Source organism: Euleptes europaea, chromosome 4 (genome assembly GCF_029931775.1).
Source record: "Euleptes europaea isolate rEulEur1 chromosome 4, rEulEur1.hap1, whole genome shotgun sequence".
In the NCBI taxonomy this organism is placed as follows: Eukaryota; Metazoa; Chordata; class Lepidosauria; order Squamata; family Sphaerodactylidae; genus Euleptes; species Euleptes europaea.
This window is the reverse complement of record NC_079315.1, coordinates 86,860,689-86,878,572: the sequence shown is the minus strand read 5'-3', so window position 1 is coordinate 86,878,572 and position 17,884 is coordinate 86,860,689. Positions and strand designations below refer to the sequence as shown.

Sequence of the window (17,884 nt, the reverse complement as noted above, 5' to 3'; positions counted from 1 at the left end):
TTCAAGGTGGAAACCAGCTGTCAACCACAAGCCCCACCAGGTAAGGGCCAAGCCCACTTTCCTGAAATGGTGCCACATTGGTGAACATTGCTCAGAAGAGCCACATGTGGCTCCCAAGCAACTGGGTGATTATCATGGATTATAAGACTGTACAATTCTCCATTACCAGTGAGGCTTTAAAATCTAGACTAATTGATTAATTAAGATTACTAAATGATTACTAAATTCAGGTCTGTTGAAATTGTCTAAAAAATAAAGTGCATGAACTCTAGAATAACTTTCAAAGGAATGTCCATTATGAATAGCTCTTCTAGAATAGAAATAGACGAATGGGATGTTGTCCAAATTGGTAGATGTGTTGGGCTCGTAACATGTAATGTGTCCTCTGCATGTTTAAGGCCAGACTGTGTCACCAGGGCAATTTTTTGGGGACCAAACAGTCTAGTGTATACCCAGGTCCTGATCTGATACAGAGCTCCAATTAAGAAGGAAAAATAAGACACACAGAGAGAATCTCACATATAACAGTCTTTATTCCCTTAACAAGACACAAGGCTAGAAAGATGAAATGCAACAGAGAGGGAAAAAAAACATAAAACAACATTGCAGTACAATAATACAATGCTGCCCTTGGTTGTAGCCTAATTAGGTTGAATGGGAATTTACATGAGAATAAAGGGTGAAAGGAAAAACATATCTTGCGTAATCCTGAAGAGAAGAGTCCATTGCACTGAGAAGCAGCTTTGGGCCACAGAATTCCCATGGTGGAGAAAAAATCTGAAACCCAAAACCTACTATAAATGGAATTTGCTTAGGATTTCTCCCAAAATGTCTCATTTACCAAGCTTGCAATGCAGTTCAAATCTACACATGATATTTCTGTATTATATAGTAGTTCTTTCCTATTCTTCTACTTTCAGGTCACCCAGTACTTACTTGACAAGAGTCTCATCATAGATGAAGATACTTTGTATGAACTATCCCTAAAAATTGAACCCAGATTGCCTGCTTGAAAAGTCAGCGTTGTCCTTCAACCTACGGAGAACTTTAGTGTAATGGAAACATTGTGCATGGCATGCCCCTACAGAATGCAAGGGGAGAAAGCTGAGAAGAATTCAAGTTCCCTTTTCTATAAAGGGACTCAGAGCCTCACAGAGATTCCTTTTCAGGCAAGGAGAAGCAGCAGGTGGAGGAGAAAGACAAAATGCCAGAAACATTGGTTAAATTATTGTTGTTTTGCAGAGGTAATACTTCATTTAAAAGGGACAGTGGAGCTACTGAAGAACAGAAGAATTGGCTGGGTAATAATCATACTGATTGAGGCAATGAGGCAGGCAAAAGGAAATGTAGGTACTGTGTTCCATTATACTTCAGTAAATGGAGAATGGCTGTGTAATAAAAGATGTACATTGAGCATGCAAACATCCAAGGTTTTGACCCATCTGCATTTCATTATATCCATTGCAAAAAACAGGCAATTAAGAATAATATATAAATCTGTAATGACAAAAGGATAACATTTAGCACTATCATATCAACTGCATTAGGTGCTTAAATGATTAATTTTATTTAATTTATATTTTCCCAAAATTGATAAGAGGGTTGGGGAAAAGCAGTATTACATATTAAAATCCAATTTAATATAGGAAATAAAGTTCTCTAGAAATATGGTGAAGAGAGCCAGAGATGCAGATTTCTAAACCACCTTGCACAGTTCCCACATATAAAAGCTTAGTTGGGAATCTAACTGTCCAGTCCTAACACCCTTGATTTCAGTAGACTTAGAAAGATGTATCTCTGCTTTAGTGTTGCACTTTGAGTGTAATAATTTGCGTTGATTAGTAAAAATGACCCTATCATTGATGAGTTGCCTAGATACTTTATACTTTATTTGTGCAGGTGCTAGAGTTTTTACAACTCTCATTATATAATCCAATGGAGAACCCATGAGTGGTTTCAGCTCATTTGTTGGGTGTCCACATGAGCATGCTTCCTTGATTCACTTTATGAAGGACAGCTCCAAGTAAATATACTGGTACAAGTGGGGGCCCATGAAACTCGTGAGGGGGAGGAATGCGCAGAGAACACTTTTTTATTTTGGGATGAATTTAAACCCCCAATTTATTGTTATTTTTAGTTTTCAGTTTTTTGTGCAAAATTGAGGAGTATCCCAAGTTTGAAGAAACATCTGTTTGGGGTAAGTGTGCCTCCTATTTGTGGATTTAAGTATCCGCAGATAGGGGGCCCAGTTGGGAATTAGATGTATAAATGTTCACTGAGCTTCCCCTCTACCAAAGCAAATGACAAAGTCCTTGTAGATGGGTAAGAGCTCTGTACGGGCATCATAGCTCCAGTATCCATAAGGAATAGATGGACCAGGGTGACAGTATGAGTTAGTCAGTCTTGTTAGATTCTCATGTACTTTAGATTCTCATGTACTTTACCGCTGGGTTTGAATATTTATAGTGCAAGTCTATATCTATAGTCAGAATAAGTCCCATTGAGGTCAGTGAGACTTACTCCTTAGTAAGTATGCTTAAGATTGCAGCCCTAGAGTTTGTCAGTAGAATTACACTAGTAAATTGCCGATGTATATTGCGACCACTGCCCATTTCTCTGTGCATTTATGAGTCTCACGTATCAGTGTGCTAAACTGTGACCAACATATTTATCTATCTGTACTGATATGTTGCCATAAATATAATAACTGAAGCCAACCATGTGCTGTAACCCTGTAGCCGGGCATGGGTGCTGAGGCTCAGATGAGCAAATAGAGCTCTGCATGAAATGGGACTTGCTCGTTCTCTTGGATTGCATGTGACGAAACCGAGTGCATGCTTGCATTGAGTTGTTTGCACAGACCTGAATGTTGTGGAATTTTAGATGGCATTTTTAGTCATGTAGGAATTACTATTTTGATGTTTTAACTTTGTTAAAACACCAGTGTGGTGTAGTGGTTAAGAGCGGTGGTTTGGAGCGGTGGAGTCTGATCTGGAGAACCGGGTTTGATTCCCCACTCCTCCACATGAGTGGCAGAGGCTAATCTGGTGAACTGGATTTGTTTCCCCAGTCCTACACACGAAGCCAGCTGGGGGACCTTGGGCTAGTCACACTGTCTCAGCCCCACCTACCTCACAGGCTGTCTGTTGTGGAAAGGGGAAGGAAAGGTGATTGTAAGCCGGTTTGATTCTGCCTTAAGTGGTAGAGAAAGTCAGCATATAAAAACTAACTCTTCTTCTTCTTCTTCTCCTTCGCCTCCTCCTCCTCCCCCCCCCTCTATAAATCACACTCTGGCAGCAGTAATTCCAAATACAGAAAGAGCAAATATACTAATTATAAAATTAGTATTACTGTTTATAAATCACTAAATTATCATATTTTAAATGAAAATATATTTCTTCTCCTTTTAAATGTTTTGCAAAGGCAATAAAATCCACCTTTCCGCCCCAGTACTGCCTGTTAAAGAAAATGAAGCATTTTAAGTCACACTGATTTCAATGGAGAGAATGTCTTTGCCTCTAAATCAGTGGACATAAATGTTTCACTTTAAAAAAAGCTTCTATCACTGTGGGATCCAGATGAAATCCTTTTATTTAAACTATGTATGGTGCTTCCTGTGGTTTCCATGATAAAGAACTTGCATGACAACTGAACACAGTTAAGTACACAATTCAGATATTAGCACTGTTGTATATCTAAGCTGGAAAAGTGTCCTTTCTTTTCCAATGACTATCAGCCAGTCGATAAAATAGGGCTAAAAATATTTACCTCCCTTAAACTCTCTGTCAGGGAGACTGTGACAGCATATTTGAGCCGATGTTTCTTACCAAAGTCACTGAGCTGCTAAATCCTATCAATGTAAGATAGATCTGCATGTTGTCTGATTTTTTTGTCTTTATTTGCACTTTAATTATATTGCCAACCCAGACAAGAGCTGAAAAATAAATTCCATATTTTGTCTAGCTATAAATTCCTGCATTTATAAATTTTAACTGTTTAGTAGTAAGTTTAATATTTTCCTTTATACTGAGGCCCATTTTAATAGATAATTGCATGAGTATACATAAAAAGTCTTGGAAAAATTCTCAGTAAGGTAAAAAAAAACAACCACAACAGAATGAGAGAACTCTAGAGGCATGTTTAAATGGTTTTGGTAAATGAATGTGAAAGAAGTGAGTATGAACAACATTATTTATAGATGCCTTTTTTTAAAAAGCTGCTTGTTCTTTTTATCAGTGATCAACAAGAAAAGCTGACTGCATCCTGATGCATGATAACAGAAGCATGGGTTACTTGGACCAAACAGTTAATGTATTGCATATTTTCAGTGTTTTCACATTATTATTTTTTAAATGCTAGTTATTTAAGAAAAGTACGTTGAACACAAAGAGGATACCCTTTTGTGTATTTTTTATGTGTGTTCTACTCCAATACCATTTATCTGCCTCCAAATCCTATATAGCAACCTTAAGAGGTCCTTTTATGGGCATTGTATGTGATGTATAGTGGTTGATTATTTTTAATTTCATTTGTATTTTATTTCACAATATCAACTTTGTACCTAGGAAGACCTTTGCCCTTCCTGTTGTATGAGTACAGCAGAAGATGCAATTATCTCTTTTATCCTATTGTTACACGACTTGAAATGCAGACTAGCCGTATTGATGGGTAGTTCTTGTCAATATCCCAACTTCTTAGGTTCAAAATCTTTAACAAACACTGAATTAATTGTTCTCATCTCAACCTGGTGGGAGCATTCCGGACACATGCTTTCACACACATTTCTTTAGTGGCACAGGTGTGAAAGAAAAGCTGCAAAGCTGGAAAAGTCTGGCACTAGCTACTAAACTGGTGAGCAGCCGCACTCTTGCATTGTTTTGCAGAAGGGTATAGCCTGTTACGAGAGTTTTGAAGGTCTCACAGTGATTGGTGATTTTTATGCATTTAATTATTTATTTTTGCTGTGCACTGTCTCCCATACTATTGTATTCCTTGAGATACAGCTGTGTGTTACTGCATCCTAGTAAAGTAGGAGACTATAGGTTGGTTTGTGATGTACCTGTGCCATTGCTAATGATCAGCGACAAAAACCCTTTCATGCTTGTTCCATTTCATGAACTCTTAAAACATTTACTAACTCTAATTCCTCTGCAGTACTGTTTTAACATTACAAAATCAGGAATTCCAAGCAGGCTTACCCTTTCTTTCCAAAGCACATTTTATTAACTTCAATCCTGTTCAGAGTTAGACTTACTTAAAACCAACCATAAAACTGATAGGATTAAGTATGCCTAACTCTTTGTTGGACTGTGGCCTTCATGTGTGTGAGCTTCCTGAAGGCTTTATTTTCCTGCCCCCCTCCTTGCGTTTTACTTTTGGTTATTTTACTGCATCCTGGTAAAGTAGGAGACTATAGGTTGGTTCTGAAGGTCCCTTTCTGCTCATTATTGGATTTGTCTTTTCACAAAGGACTCTTTCTTCCTTGAACAGAATGATCCTGCTGTGAACAGCCACGATATTTTGTCAGCCCCAAGCACTGGCAGCGGCTGCCAGCAGTGCCCATGGGACTTGGCATGGACCTAGCCAGAAACAGCACAGCTCTAGGAGCAAGCCAAGCAACACAGGTACTTGCTTCCTTGCACTTCCAGTAAGCAACAGTTGGTACTTGGAAGCAAGCCATGCCACTGTGGTGCCAGATCTGTCCCCCTCATTGTGCTGTTCTAAGCAGCCACTTGAGTGGTTTGGCAGAGAATCGTCACTGTGAGCAGAAGGGCGCCTTTGGAGCAACGTTTAATATATTGAGGCATTTACTAACATTTAATGAGCAGATGGCTTTGGCGTGTATTGTGATGACCTTTTGACATGCTATGACTTTGTACTGTTCGTAAGGCTTTCTACATGAGGCAATGTGCCATTATGCAAATTAAACATTTTCTTCTCCAAAGTTCCTTTCCTGTTTGGTCATTTGTTTTATCTCAAACAACTGGATGGAATGGATTTAAATTTACTTTGCAATGTGTTTATTCCAAATAAAAAGCAAGATAATGAAGAGGAACATTTTTTTGCCACTAGACCCTCCCTTTGATTTATATGATTTCAAAACTGGTAAATACTGTTAACTTCAGAAGTCATCCTGAGATGTAGTCATTTTTTTAATGTAGATAGCTGAGTTATTTTGGGAAAGTTGACAATACCCTCAAGAAAAAAATTATGTAGATGGTTGCTGTAATTCAAGAGAAGGATACCCCCATGCACTAGGGTGCTGAGTAAGAGCAGATCATCAGTATAAACAGCCTGATCCAAGATTCAGGTGTGCAGCTAGATTTTCTCTGTAACGTCTAACCTATTCAGGAGGAGAATGGGGTAGTGGTAGGACTGAATACAGCCTTCTGCTCCTTTCCCTATAACATATGATTAGTGCTATTAAACATATTTTCAGGTAGGTAGCCATGTTGGACTTCAGCAGAAGAGCTTGATTTCCAGGGTACAAGCTTTTGAGAGTCAATACTCCCTTCATCAGATACATATCTTTAAGGTGCTACTGGACTTGAATCTAGAAGAAGGAGGAGTAGGAGTTGGTTTTTATATGCTCTTTCTCTACCACTTAAGGAAGAATCAAACCAGCTTACAATCACCTTCCCTTTCCTTCCCCACAACAGACACCCTGTGAGGTAGGTGGGGCTGAGAGAGTATGACTAGCCCAACCCAACTGGCTTCATATGTAGGAGTGGGGAAACAAATCCAGTTCACCAGATTAGCCTCCGCCGCTCATGTGGAGGAGTGGGGAATCAAACCCGGTTCTCCAGATCAGAGTCAACTGCTCTTAACCACTATACCATCCATGCTGGCTTATCTAGCCAATAATCATATTATGATCATCAGGTTCCTAGACTGATTTTTTAAATTTTCCAGTAATGGAGAAACATGCATTATTTTCATTAATATTTTATTTCATTGAACTGGATTTTTTGAATAAAGCATATGTAAGCAGGTGAAGAGTTTTCTTTGTTTCATTTGGGATTAATTGATTGTGTGTGTGTGTGTGTGTGTGTTTAACTGTTCACCACCTTGAGGGTTCTAATTGGATGAAAAAGTGGGATAAAGATTTCAGATAAACAATTAAGAAATATAATCTCATTATTATGAACATTTCAAACAAATATATAAAGAAAGAGGCACTGAAATTCTTTAACCTTTTGGCCAGCAGCATCTTAAAACCTTTCCTTGCCCAATTAATCTTGCTGTTAGGGTAGATTTTTCTGATACACTACTGAAATGTGCTTTGCTGGATCTTGGATCCATAAATGGTTTTTTATTCTACAAGCCAACAAAATACAGATGCAAGGGGTCCCAGTATAATTGGATTGTGGTGCTGGAAGATAGGTTATTTAACTCTTTCTCCATGGTTTTTCTCATCAAAAGCATACTGCAAACCATCCCTTATTCTACTTGTCTCAGATGGCGAAACACTGTTACATGTATTTTTCCCCTTTACTGGAGAAATAGCACCTTTCCTTTTCTGGGGAAATGTGGCCTTGAAAGACAAAAGAGGCAGTTATTTATTTATTTGTATTTAATTTATACCCTGCCCTTTCCCAACCAAGTTGGGCTCAGGGCAGCTTCCAGCAATAATACATTACAATATAAATATATAATATAAGTTAAAAACACACAATTTAAAACTATAAATACAAATTTATCTTAAAAGATGGCATGCTGCTTCTCAAACTGCCTTGGTATTCTTTTAGGCTTATCTCTTGTGAACTATCCATGAGAAGTAGGTAGTGAAACGATTTTATGCAATCAAATAAAAGGAAAGGCCTGCCTTTTAATGTTTAGGATGTAAGTAAAAATATACTAAAGAAACTTCCAGGGTCAGCCCAAAGTTTTTTGGTGCCTTAAATGTACTATGACTTTGGTCTCCCCCACCCCCTCGGGGAAAGAATGAGAAGTCAGGAGATAATGTATTTTTAAATAAGGAAAATAAATGTAGTTGTCTAATAGGGAATCCCAAAAAGCCTGTCACCCTAGGCATCAACCCATTTCACCTGCATTGTAAGGCCAGCCCTTTAATTTCCTTCATATAACTGGAAACCATCACCCTGGCCAGGAGTAGCCCAATCATAGGAATTTTGTCTGAAATAAATCCCAATTCTAGGAATTTTCTCCCAAATTTCTCCCAAATGATTGCATAGAAGAGACCAAAAGATACAGGATCTTGCCATATCTGCAAATTTCTGTCATACATACTTAAGTCTATTTTCTCTAGTGTAAACCTTCACTACATTCTAATTACAATCTGTCAAGTGTTCCATATCCTTCGTTGCTGTTCTCCAAATTATCATGGGTATATTGAAAGCATACCGATAAGAATGGAACACCGTAATTTAGCTGAGACCTGTTACAATAGGTAGATGTACTCAATCAACCAGGCAGTCAATCAATCAATCAGTCTTTATTGCATTAGTAAAAAGAGCCATAGCAAAAATACAGAATACGGTGGGAATTCCACCAAGACAAAATTTTAAGTAAAATAATTTTTAAAATATTTTAGACATTTTACAGAAAGTATTAAAATAAAAGTCATCATTAAAATATATAATATATAAAATATATTATATTTCTTATAATAAGAAAGAATGACCATACAGTCCAGACACAAATAAAAGAGGACAAGTGACCCGGAGTGGAACAGTCACGTGTCAGACATATTTTGGTCAACAAGTTCTCGGGGAATGAGGGGGAAAGAGCTGTCTTCCATTATCATATAGTTGCCGTCGGATAGTTTGAAAGATGTAATGTTCATCGCTTAATGCCAGAGCATCAAGGTCTAGTCTGCCTAGTAAATGTTGGGATGTGACGTCACCCCATGGGTCAGGAATGACCCAGTGCTTGCACTAGGGCTGTCAAAAAAAAAAAATTCGGTACAGTTCGGATTCGGCCGAATTTGACCCTTGTGCGTTCGGTACGTGCCAAAGTCCGAACTCCCCGGCTTCGGATCCCCGGTAATTCGGGGGGATCCGGAGTTCGGGGGAAAATTCGGCCCCAGCGCGCCTTCAGAGGGATTCCCTGAAGGCGCGCAGGGGCCCTTTAAACTGATCTGAGCCTCCCAGCTGGGAGGCGCAGATCAGTTTAAAGGGCAGCCCGCCCCCCTTCAGCGGGCTCCGTTTAAAGGGCAGCCCGCGCCTCTCCAGCGGAGCCCGCTGAAGGGGGGCGGGCTGCCCTTTAAACTCATCTGTGCCTCCCGGCCGGGAGGCGCAGATCAGTTTAAATGACAGCCCGCGCCTCTCCAGCGGAGCCCGCTGAAGGGGGGCGGACTGCCCTTTAAACTCATCTGCGCCTCCCAGCTGGGAGGCTCAGATGAGTTTAAAGGGCAGCCCGCCCCCCTTCAGCGGGCTCCGCTGGAGAGGCGTGGCCTGCCCTTTAAACTGATCTGAGCCTCCCGGCCGGGAGGCGCAAATGAGTTTAAAGGGCAGCCCGCGCCTCTCCAGCGGAGCACGCTGAAGGGGGGCGGGCTGCCCTTTAAACTGATCTGTGCCTCCCGGCCGGGAGGCTCAGATCAGTTTAAAGGGCCCCCACGCGCCTTCAGGGAATCCCTCTGAAGGCGCGCTGGGGCCGAATTTTCCCCGAACTCCGGATCCCCCCGAATTACCGGGGATCCGAAGCGGGGGAGTTCGGACTTCGGCACGTACCGAACCCACAAGGGTCAAATTCGGCCGAATCCGAACTGTACCGAATTTTTTTTTTTTTGACAGCCCTAGTGCAAGCACTGGGTCATTCCTGACCCATGGGGTGACGTCACATCCCAACATTTACTAGGCAGACTAGACCTTGATGCTTTGGCATTAAGCGATGAACATTACATCTTTCAAACTATCCGACGGCAACTATATGATAATGAAAGACAGCTCTTTCCCCCTCATTCCCCGAGAACTTGTTCCCATGGCGCTCTAGGCATCATTTTATCTTATGGCTCTTGTGCTAATTACCTTTACAATTTAGCTTTACCAACCCAGAGAAGAGCTTTCATGCTGGCCTTTCCATCGGCAGTGACTTCTGGCAGATTCCATCATGTTCCCCATAATGCCCGACTATGTGCCTATGATGCTGTAATTCCCGACACAGTGGAACATATCCTATTGGACTGCCCTCTCCATAGCGGACCTCATCATCTAATGCTTAGCCATTTGCCAGACCCTTGGTGCACAAGATCAAAAAGGAATCTGGCTCGTCTCCTTTTAGCAGACGAAGACAGAAACCTCACGGCTTCAGTAGCTTCCTTCCTAGCTTCAGCCCTTACCGAGAGAAGCATCAAGCCCACCCGGTTTAAGAGAACTTAAATAAAATTTTAATCGATAAATATTATTTTTAATGAGCAATGGAAGATTTTAACCAATTTTTGCTGACGTTTTGGCGTGTTATGATGCCCATAAAGGTATTGTATTGTTGTATTGTTGTTTTACTAGGCAGACTATGTTTATGGGGTGGTTTGCCATTGCCTTCCCCAGTCGTCTACATTTCCCCCCCAGCAAGCTGGGTACTCATTTTACTGACCTCGGAAGGATGGAAGGCTGAGTCAACCTTGAGCTGGCTACCTGAAACCGACTTCCGTCGGGATCAAACTCAGGTCAGGAGTAGAGCTTTTGACTGCAGTACTGCAGCTTACCACTCTGCGCCATGGGGCTCGTCTTTTCCTATATGGGATCCCATTAAAATGGCCTTCCAAGACTGCAGACAGTAAAATATCTAAGTGGTAGATGTACTGTTATTTAAGTACAGGCCATGTAATGAGAAAATGCACAGCTCTTGTAAACTTCTGGAACAAGCTCCTAAGTTTTCCTCCTGTGGGGAATTTTTTCAAGGTTTCTGGTTTTGCAAGGCTTACCATGCAAACCTAATCACACCTTTCTAAAAGCGCATTCCTGATAGGAATGTGTGCGCCGGTACCTTCGCATGGCGCCAAAAATCCATGCAACCCTATGAGGGTTGCACGGAAGATACTCCACTTGGCCCCAAAAAAGGGGGCAAAATGGCTCAGGAGGCCACCTAACTGCAGCCCTGCCCCCAGCCAGCACCGGAACGCCCTGGGAACGCCTCCCGGGATGCTGTTACGCCCTGGGAACGCCTCCTAGGATGCCATAATGCCCCCCAGGACACCGCTGTGGGCGTTGCTGGCATCTGGATGCTGGCGGCAGGCTCCGGCGGTGTCCGGGCCTGGGGCTGCTGCAGCAACGGCCGGAGACCGGCATCCAGCCCTGTACGCCAGCGCTGGGGCCACCAATGCCAGTGTGCGCCTCCCAGACACCGGCGCTGTGGGCCCTTGCGCCGCCATGGGCCGTCGCCGCCCTCCAAAGGGCTTTAGGCACGGCTGCTGGTGCAGCTGAGGAATGGGCTGTTAGTTCAGTAAAGTCAGTGGTCTTGGATGTAATTATAACTTTTCCAGATGTGTTGTGATCTATAGTGCCAACAGCTGTTGAGTAGTTTAGAAAATAAAAAAGGTACTGGTACTGATGCCAGACACATCATCCACCTCCAATATCACCAGAAACCAAGCTTGAAATGTAGTTAGTATAGTTATTACAAAATCAGTTTCATCCAGGAATGCCTTGAATTCAGTAACAACCACATGGTCTAATTGCTGCCCCCTACTGCACTTGAGATTAGCCTAAAATTAACTTAGTGCTTTCATAAGCAAAAGTATTTTCCATCTGATACCACTGTTATTGGACTCTGTTCCACTCCAGGAAGGGAAGTACACACACACACATTTCCATGTGTCTATTATTCTTCCAGATTACGCCTGACACATATTAAAAGAGTTTGCAGAGGAAGAACGACCCTCATTATAGCAGTTGAAAGCAGTTGTGTTTTTGCACTGTGCAGTTAAACCTAAACAGATTATGGGGATGGGGGAACTGAAATCACAGGATTTCATTTCCCCAAAACGGGTGATCTGCACTGTTGCCATAGCCTTCTGTTTGCCAGGGGGACTTGAGAACCTTATATCAGTTTCAGTCACCTTTATTGGCATGATAATGGTAATAACAAAAGTGCATAAAACTCCATACTCCAAAAGTGTCTCACATGTGACAATATAACTAATCTTAGCCATAATTCGTTCTTCCAGACGACAAGTGAGAACCAGGATCTATCACACAGCACAGCTAACACCAACACCCTTTCATGTATTGTTTCCCAGTGTTTCCCAGTGTAGATAGTCTCAGTTGGTTTTTATATTATTTATTTCCTTACCCTCTTGTTTTTGTTTTTAATAACAATCGCCAGGAACTCCGCCATATGTACGGAAACAGCAGAAACCCTATCCGCTAATAATAGTTTGGTGCCGTCATCTGCCGAATCTTTTAAGGACATAAGGTGAGGATTAATCAGTTCTAGACGTTGTTTATAATACAGGGGACAATATAGGAGAATATGCTCTACTGATTCTGGTTCTTTCAACTGACAGCTGCAGTATTTTGTTCCGGAGAATACCTCTATATCTACCAGAAACTATAGCTGATGGAAATGTATTTAATCTGGCCAACATAAAGGCTCTACCCTGGGAGGGATCGACTCAATTGGAGAAATATTCGGCCATTGTTCTTTTAGAAAAAGAAAGGCCAAAAAGGGTAGGTGAGCAGATCCTATTCGCTCCAGCATTTATTTTCTGCAATTCCATGTCCCAGATTCTCTCTGAATCATCCGAAGAATATGGGCTTCCCCGGAATTTGCCAGCACCTCTATATCAATGCCAAGAGAGCTGATTTTCCTTTCTATGAATTGGGACTATTTGAATACATAAGGGTCCGCAACCAAACTGGCTATGAGGCTGTTTGTGGGGGCACGGAAATGTAGGCGCAGCCAGAACTTGATGGTAGAGAACCTTATATAAGAAACAAAGTTGTTTAACTGCCACAGATGGTTTTGGAATATTTTAGTGCACCAAAGACAGCTAAATAGGCCTGCCATGTGGTGGTAGAAACATTCAACCTGTCACAGCTCAGAATTAAACTACCATCATATGAACTATAAATCTAATAGCGATGTGTGACCCGCCCCCATCTGCGGATATCTAACTCCATGAATTGGGGCTACACTAGTGCTAAACAGATTTTTCTTTAAACTTGCAGAAAAATCTGAAATCAACAATAAAATATATGGGGGGGTTAAATCCCCCCCCAAAATCATTTGCAAGTGCAGACAACACACCCAAATAGTTTGGAGCCACTCAGGGCCTGGCCACAGCAGCGGAGGATGCCAGCAGCCACTCTGGGTGGGTTGCAGCCGCGGATACTGGCAGTTGCCACGGGAGCTACTCAAGGCTTTGTAATGGGGGGAATATGGGATTCCCCCCACAAGTCTCCTGGTCCCCCCACTGAGCAGTAGAGGGAATTGGGTGTGGGGAATTGGCAGTGATGCGGGGGGGAGGCATTCCATCCCCGTGAGTATCACAGGTCCCCATTTGTCTATATACTGTTTTCCAAGTGTGGCCCCATCTGCAGATATCTAAATGTGTTGATTGGGGCCACATTTACCAAAAACAGATTTTTCTACAAACCTAAGGGACCTGCAAGGTTTGCAGATAAATCTTTTTAAAAATATACGGGGGGGGGGTTAATTCCCGCCAAAGTAAAATAGCATCTGCACATGTGCAGACAACACACCTTTGATGGGCCCAATGGCTGGTGCTGCTCCTGCAGCTTCTTTGGTGGCGGAGCCTGGTGGCAGCAGCTGCTACAACAGTGGCAGCAGCGGACACCAAGAGAGGCTCCAGGCCCAGCCACTGCCTAAAAAAGGGATTAGAAAACAACAACCAAATGAACACCTGTGGCTTTAAAAATGGAAGCCTTCGGTGGCAGTTGCTAGGCAACCACCACATTCTAGACTTGACTTATGTTGGCATAAGCAGGAGGAGGGGGCAGTGCTGTTCAGGCCTTTGAGGGAGGACTCATTGGGGCCAGGCTGGGTAGCAACCACTGGGTGACCTGATATAGGCCTGGCTGGTTGCTACTGTTCAACAGCATCCATTCTATTAAAGTCAGTGTGGTGTAGCAGTTAGAGCTTCAGAGTGGGGTCTGGGAGACCTGGGTTTTAATCACCAGTGTGCCATAGAAGCAGGGTTGCCACCAGGTGGTGGCTGGAGATCTCCCCCTACTACAACTGATCTCCAGGCAATAGAATTCAGTTCCCCTGAAGAAAATGGCTGCTTTGATAATTGGACTCTATGGCACTGAAATCCCTGCCCTCTCCAAGCCCCACCCTCCTTAGGCTCCACCCCCAAAATCTCCAGGTATTTCCCAACCTGGAGTTGACAACCCTACGTAGCTCATTAGGTGATATTGAGCCAGTCACATGCGTTCCACTTAACCCAACTTGAAGGGTTGTTGTGAGGATAAAAAGGAGGAGAGGGGTATAATGTAAGCTGCTGTGCATCCCACTGTGGAGAAAACAGGTTATAAATGAAGAAAATAAATAATAAATATAGCTGAAGATGGGAGGTAGTTAAAGGGTATTTCCTCCAGGGGAACTAGGGTTGCTAACCTCCAGATGGGATCTGGAATTACAACTGATCTCTAGATGACACCGATCAGTTTCCCTGGAGAAAATGGCTGCTTTGGAGGGTGGCCCGTAAACCATTATACCCTGCTGAGGTCATTTCCCTCCCCAAACCTCACCCTCCCAAGGCTCCACCCCAAAGTCTACAGGAATTTCACAACCTGGAGCTGGCAACCCTAAGGGAGAACTGTTCTATGTGACTGGGAGATCTGTTGTGATTCCAGGAGCTCTCCAGGCCCCACATGGAGGTTGGCAACCCTAGAAGGAAGGAACGAAGCAGGACAGGAGGAAAGGCTACGGGGGCTTTCAGGAAAGGGAAAGAGGAGGGGGGAATTATATGTATCCTGCAAGTCCTTGCAGGTTCCCGCTTGTAATTTACCTATTTGCCAGCAACAGTGGATGAGGATTATATTGCAGAACCCCATATAGTCGGCACAAATACTGGATTTATATTGCAAACTGGGCTGCTTTGGACACCTGATTTCAAAAGAAGTTGTCCGTTTCAAATTAGGTGAGTATAAGAGGTGTCATTTTGATTTTTCACTTCAGGTACCAATTTAAGAACACAGCCACAAGTGGGTTTAAAAGAAGGGTGTATCTCAGTTTGGTATTACACTTTAGGTCTTCTTTGAATCCTCCAGGAGACTGTCATGAGATCAGATGTTTAGATCAGAGCTGAATGACATGGGATTGGCCAGTAAGGTATAGTTTCCCCTTTCTTCCTCTTCCCTCCCCCGCTTCCCCTCCTCATATGACCTGTAATTCTGTAGCTCACAGCACAAACTGTTGGTTCAGTTCCCATTTCTTGACTTGTAAGCGACAGGACGTGTGTGGTTTGCGCTTTCAAGGTCAGTTTAACTTACACATGTTTATTCACCAGAGACGCTGACATTTATAATGGGAAGGTTATTAGAAACGTTTTCAGTGTGCCACGGATTGTAGCCTTTGGGAAGATATCATTTACTTATTTGCATTAAGTGCACAGAAAGCTACGAGAGTAAGATTTGTCAGGTCTCTGTGCAACTCTCCAAACGGTGAAACTGACATAAGCATGTTGAAAATATGATCTGCCTTGTGCAAACTGTAATAACATTTTTACAGACAACCTGCAGAGCAAGTAGCTTTTAAAATGTCAATGCTGTCATAAATGTCTTACTTTAACTAGAGAGGTTGGAGCATCATGTTATTAATGTTTGCTTTATTGCTGTAAAGGAACAATCTTGAGATTTGATCTGTATCAGCAATTATCCTTGCTTAAAGTAATCCGCATCCTTCAACTAACCCCAAATTAAATACTGGAGAAGTGCAAACTTATATTCCTTATTTTAATTGTTCCATATTTGAAAATATTTCTGTTCCACAGAATTCCATAAGAACAGCTCTCACAAACCTTCCTGTAGAGTTCTTTGTTTTTTTTAATCATTTTGACCTAGCAACCATGCAAACTAGTTTTAGCGGTGTAGCCCAGGTAAATACGTCCTGGGTGGCGCTGCCACAGCAGCACCGGGAAGATGGCATCCCCACCAGCATCTATGCCACCCTGGGCGGCCTAAATGGCCCAGATACCGGCGCAGGGGACCTGAGCGCTGATGCAGCACCTTCCTGGCTTCCTAAGGACTTTCGTCCTTGAGGCTCAGGAATGGCCTGAGAAAGCAGTAAGGGAGCTTAAACAGTAAAATGGGGCATGATGGGGGTATGGTCTACCTGTAATGTTTATTCTCCACCTGGAATCCCTGTCCCTAGCCTCAAATGAATGTGTCAGGTGGCATAAACTGTGATTAGCCACCAATGAGGACAGGCATTTTGTGCGCAGCTAGACATTTCAGTCCTGTATGACATGATATGGGAAACAGATCACATGGTTTGGTACCTGTTCCTCTCCCAGAATTACAACTGACCTCTAGACTATAGCAATTGTTCCCCCTTTGGAGGGGGGACTCTATGGCATCTCATCCCTGCTGATCTTCTTCCCCAAACACCACCCTCCCCAGGCTCTGCCCCCAAGTCTCCAGGAATTTCCCAGCCCAGAGTTGGCAACCCTAGAAACCTGATGCACAATATGTGTGTATGCACACACACACACAATCTGTTATGAACTGGGATGCTATAGATGCCCATAGCAACCGTTGCTGTCTTAGCTGCTCTGAATTTATCACTTGCTGTATTTTGACACCTTGCACTTTTGGTATGGAAGGCTACCAGTACAAGTGACCTTGAGGAGATCATCCTCCAGCTAGCTTGTGCTAACTGCAAATTCAGCTTCTCAGGTATAGTCACTGGAGACCCTGACTTTTTTTAAAGTTTGCAGGAACCTGAACAATAACCACCCTATGGTGATTCTATTCATTTTACAAGTGGGAACCTGCAAGGAACCTGCAAGGAGGCATTTCATTTTGCCCTCCCCCATTATTTCCTCTTTCCCTTTCCTGAAAGCCTCCATAGACTGTCCCCTTTTCCTGCTTCCTTCTCTTCTTCCCACCAAACAGCAAACCTACCTTTCCCTCGTTCTTCAGCTTTCTCTCCCCCCACAGCAGTCTCTACCTAGGAAAACTATGGTACAGTTGTGTGTTGCCAGCCGCTGGGCCAGACCAACTTACATGGTAGACATTACTTCCCCCTGTATCCCCTTCCCCACATTATTCCCCCTTACCCTCCTTCTGGCAACCTCCATATCTTCTCCCCTTTCCCTGCCTCATTCTCTCCTTCTCAGCCATTCACCAATTTTTCTTTTAACTGCCTCCCATCTTTAGCTATATTTATTTACTTTATTTATACCGTTCACAGTGGGGACCAAAGCAGCTTACCTCATTCTCTTCTCTTTTTTAATCCTCACAACAACCCTGTGAGGTAGGTTAGGCTGAAAGCATGTGACAGGCACAACATAACCTAGTGAGCTTCCATGGCAGACTGGTGATTTAAACTCAGGTCTCCCAGACCCTAGTCTGAAACTCTAACTGCTACACCACATTGGCTTTAATAGCGTGTCTGCTGTTGAACAGCGGCAAGCAGCTAGGCTTTGTTGAGTCCCGCAAGTCAGGTGGTATCAAGTCACCCAGAGGTTGCTGAGAGGCCTGGCCCTGATGAGAAGAAGAGTTGATTTTTATACCCCACCTTTTCTCTACCTTTAAGGAGTGTCAAAGTGGCTTACAGACACTTCAGACACCTTGTGAGGTAGGTGAGTCTGAGAGCTGTGACTAGCCCAAGGTCACCCAGCAGGCTTCATGTGTAGGAGTGTGGAAACAAACCCGGTTCACCAGATTAGAGTCCGCCACTCATGTGGAGGAGTGGAAAATCAAACCTGGTTCTCCAAATTAGAGTAAGCCACTCT

At 42.9% G+C, this 17,884-nt stretch overlaps 2 protein-coding genes across 4 annotated transcripts in view; both read left to right on the top strand.

The window, feature by feature from the left end:
• RASGRF2 (Ras protein specific guanine nucleotide releasing factor 2) overlaps positions 1 to 1,446 on the top strand; it is a 115,299-nt gene extending 113,853 nt beyond the window's left edge. The window contains exon 26 of one of the 3 annotated variants that reach the window (XM_056848029.1): positions 921 to 1,446. In XM_056848029.1, coding sequence (XP_056704007.1) covers positions 921 to 1,013 — 93 coding nt within the window. In that variant the 3' untranslated portion in view covers positions 1,014 to 1,446. The remainder of the gene's footprint in view (positions 1 to 920) is intronic. The other 2 variants (XM_056848028.1, XM_056848027.1) reach the window with 2 other exon arrangements.
• A 13,897-nt stretch (positions 1,447 to 15,343) lies between these two features.
• CKMT2 (creatine kinase, mitochondrial 2) overlaps positions 15,344 to 17,884 on the top strand; it is a 46,087-nt gene continuing 43,546 nt past the window's right edge. Inside the window, exon 1 of the mRNA XM_056848649.1 lies at positions 15,344 to 15,404. The gene's annotated coding sequence lies outside the window, so the exon portion shown is untranslated. The remainder of the gene's footprint in view (positions 15,405 to 17,884) is intronic.